The 3,605-nt window shown below is 36.1% G+C and overlaps 1 protein-coding gene across 3 annotated transcripts in view; it reads left to right on the top strand.

Moving 5' to 3' along the window:
* LOC111085824 (diuretic hormone class 2-like) overlaps positions 1-2,322 on the top strand; it is an 11,293-nt gene extending 8,971 nt beyond the window's left edge. For all 3 annotated transcript variants that reach the window (XM_022386169.1, XM_022386171.1, XM_022386170.1), the window contains exon 4: positions 1,917-2,322. In XM_022386169.1, the coding sequence (XP_022241877.1) occupies positions 1,917-2,055 (139 nt within the window). In that variant the 3' untranslated portion in view covers positions 2,056-2,322. The remainder of the gene's footprint in view (positions 1-1,916) is intronic.
* Positions 2,323-3,605: the final 1,283 nt, after the last annotated feature.

Here is a 3,605-nt window from a genome sequence, read left to right as displayed (position 1 = left end):
GAAACTAAAGCTATATACTCCTCATATCATCACAGTTTGCGAAGCTTTATTAAAGCTAATATTCAGTATTATTTACGAGCTTACATTGTTTGCCATTTGTGTCGCACTTCTAGTGATCGTGACACACTTTGTTTAATATTAATTTTTTTAAATATTTCTCCTTTCGATAAATTGCAAGTTAATATTGCTTTTAGATCATTACAAAGTATACACCTGGAAAAAAGTTAAGCACCCCCAAATATTTTTCAGGATTGCTTATTGAAAATAAGGTTTAATTTTCATGATGTTGAGCAATGTTCATAATTTCAAACATAATTAAAAGGATGTGAGCGTTCAGGTGTGACATTTAAATCAGGCGCGTTTTTTTCCCACGTGCAACTTGCTCCCTTCTTCACGTCCAATATGCACTATTTTCTCGTGCATCAAATCCGTATTTAAGTCCCGAATTTCTGAATGCAAAATCATTTTAAGTAAGAATGGCAAGAAGACGGATATCAGAGGCGCAGGATCGTCTGACCAGTGTATTCGTCGCCAGGTTTGAAGGTTCCAGTTCTGCCTTGCTCTGCACCAGGCGATCGTCAAGTGTCGGGCGTTTTATGACTCTCCTTGACTTCAGTCCCGCAGATTTTAAACGATTTCTTACTGTTCTGGTTGACAGATTACGACCAGGTAACCACTGCCTTTTAAGAAGGTTGCTTGTTGCAAACGGATTTCGTCTGACCAATCTACCAAGGCTCCTATCTTCACGTTGGGTTGTTACAGATGGTCGACCAGATCGAGGACGGTCCTTAACATTCTGGGTGGCAACATGTTTTCTGACCAAACGGCTGATCATTGTGTAATGATAGCCAGGCTGTCTACCTATCGCCTTGTAGGACATACCAGCGGAATTCATGCCAATAATTTGCCATCTCCCCATACCATAACTGAGCCCCCACCAAAAGGCACTGTTGGAACAATGTTTTTTGGAGTGTAAGCTGCGTTACGATGCCTCCAAACACGGGTTCGACCATCAGTTACGTGGAGTAAAAATCTACTCTCGTCTGACCAGTGTATTCGTCGCCAGGTTTGAAGGTTCCGGTTCTGCCTTGCTCTGCACCAGGCCAACCTCTCCCTGCGATGGCGATCTTAAGAAACATTGTTCCAACAGTGCCTTTTGGTGGGGGCTCAGTTATGGTATGGGGCTGTGTCTCGCATGATTTGGTAACAATCAATGGCAACCTTACTGGCGAAAAGTACACCAGGGACGTGCTTACAAAATGAGGCACAACTACAGGGCTAACGTGTGGTTGTACCATGAATAAAGGTCTTGACGGTCTAGCGTTGTCATTCATCACTCTAGGGCAGTAAAGTGTCCGAGAAACTCCAACAGTTTCTTTCTGGTGTTAGTCAGCAACTTCGTCCTGTAACCTGCTCTCGGCAAAATATCTTCATTTGAGGTGTGACTTGGCCAACTTACTTTCAAGATGCACTTGAAATTGGCGATATCGTCCAACATTCTGATGCATACGTGAGAATTGATATAACATAGCAATCCAAGACTCTTAACTTCGTCTCCATAGAAATTTTACTCTATGTCAAATGCGTCTTTTGCCACCCCTGTTCTCCATTTTATTTCATGATCACACTTACCATCTCTGGTGTTATCCAGCTTCCCAGGTTGCTGAATTTATTTATGAGCCTTATCTGTTCCTTATCTACTTTGACAATTCATACATGAATGATTTTCTTTGTAATTACTACACATTCTGTAATTACCCTTACTTTTACTAACGACCAATAACTAATTACCCAATAACTGTTTACACCGGTAATACATTATGTTTGGCATTCTATGAATGCGCATACATATAAAATATTAGTATAGACGAACTGTCATATTGTTTTATTTGTTTATTTATGTAAATTATTTACAGTGAGAAGAGAGGACTTGATTTAGGCCTGTCTCGCGGTTTTTCCGGTAGTCAAGCGGCTAAGCATCGCATGGGGCTTGCAGCAGCTAAATTTGCTGGTGGCCCCGGTAGACGGCGTCGTGATGTTGGCCAAAACCAATGAAGACCATCTAAAATATTGCTAAACTTAGTGTTTATTATGCAAAGACAAGGAAGCTAATAAACAAAAACCTCTTTCTATCTGTTGATCTAATTAATATACTTTGAAGAATATTGGAAATTCCTAAAAATAGAAATATTTCTTCTAGTAGTTCTGATATCAAGTCGTAAAGTTTGAAACAAAAAATAAAATCCTTCAATGTATTAAGTTAATAATAAAAATTAGTGTAATAATAAAACTTATGTTTGCATACGCAACATTGACAGAGTATTTATTTGTTTTGTTTTTTACTCTTAGTGGTGATATAGAAATAGGTGAAGTATTTTCATCTTGCCAGTCAAGAGAAACCCCACCCACCTACATTGGTTTCACCCATATATTTTTGTTCTTTAGTTTCTACTTTCAGATAGAGAAACGTCACCCCTCCTCGAAACGTCTTCTATATATTTAATTCATTTGAAAATACAATTTTTAAGACTTTCTGCATCGGACACTGATAAATTGTCTAAACTTATAAAAAAAAAAATGCTTCGTTTGCTAAAACAGGTAGATAAACAAAACTACACCAACACATGGAATTGTCAATTGTAAACTTGAGATTCTGGACTTGTTTCATTGCACGAATCCGAAAAATAAATCATGTACACAGGTTTTGAATTAAATATTTACTAATATCTTGTTATGCGCATAAATAGATATCATGTATTTTATTATTCATGCACTCACAAATAATTCATAACTTCTAATCGCAAGTGAGCTAAGTAGATGAGAATTATTTTTTTTTTATCAATTAATGAAACTTAATGTGTATAAAACGATTGAAATGAATTAAATCTCGCTCACTTTCTTATTATTTCTTTAAAATGTTCACAGTTTCATTACATTTATTTCTGGTTTTCTCTATGCACACGACTATATCGTGCGCACCAAATACACGGTTGAAGTCTCTGTAAGTAATAATGATAATTTTTCATTAGGTTATACCAGCAAAGCGCATTTACTTTTTTTTTCTCTTACAGCTAATAGCTTAAGCACAAGCCTCAAATCATTTGTTTTTATCACACACGATTGATTCACTTGTTCTTCAAAGCAAGCTACAATGAAATGTATTTACATATATTATGAACTTGTAATTTATAATTATTCTCTTATTATTATTCTCTTACAGCTAATAGCTTAAGCACAAGCCTCAAATCACTTGTTTTTATCATACACGATTGATTCACTTGTTCTTTAAAGCAAGCTACAATGAAATGTATTTACATTTATTATGAACTTGTAATTTATAATTATTATACCCTGATAGATTTTTATATATTAAAATGTTTTTGTTTTCGTTTGACGCGAAGGTATACAGTGAATAAAAAGAATAAAACAAAACTGTTTTCGCTTGAGCAGTGCATTACGTAATTCAACTAAAAAAAGCAGGGCCTATGTGATAAAACGAACATAGGAAACCTTCATGGCTTTGTTTTCGCTTGAGCAGTGCATTACGTAAGTCAACTAAAAAAAGCAGGGCCTATGTGATAAAACGAACATAGGAAACCTTCATG

The sequence above is a fragment of the Limulus polyphemus genome, unplaced genomic scaffold (assembly GCF_000517525.1).
Source record: "Limulus polyphemus unplaced genomic scaffold, Limulus_polyphemus-2.1.2 Scaffold641, whole genome shotgun sequence".
Taxonomy (NCBI): domain Eukaryota; kingdom Metazoa; phylum Arthropoda; class Merostomata; order Xiphosura; family Limulidae; genus Limulus; species Limulus polyphemus.
The sequence above is the reverse complement of the archived record's forward strand: the minus strand, read 5'-3'. Positions and strand labels throughout refer to the sequence as shown.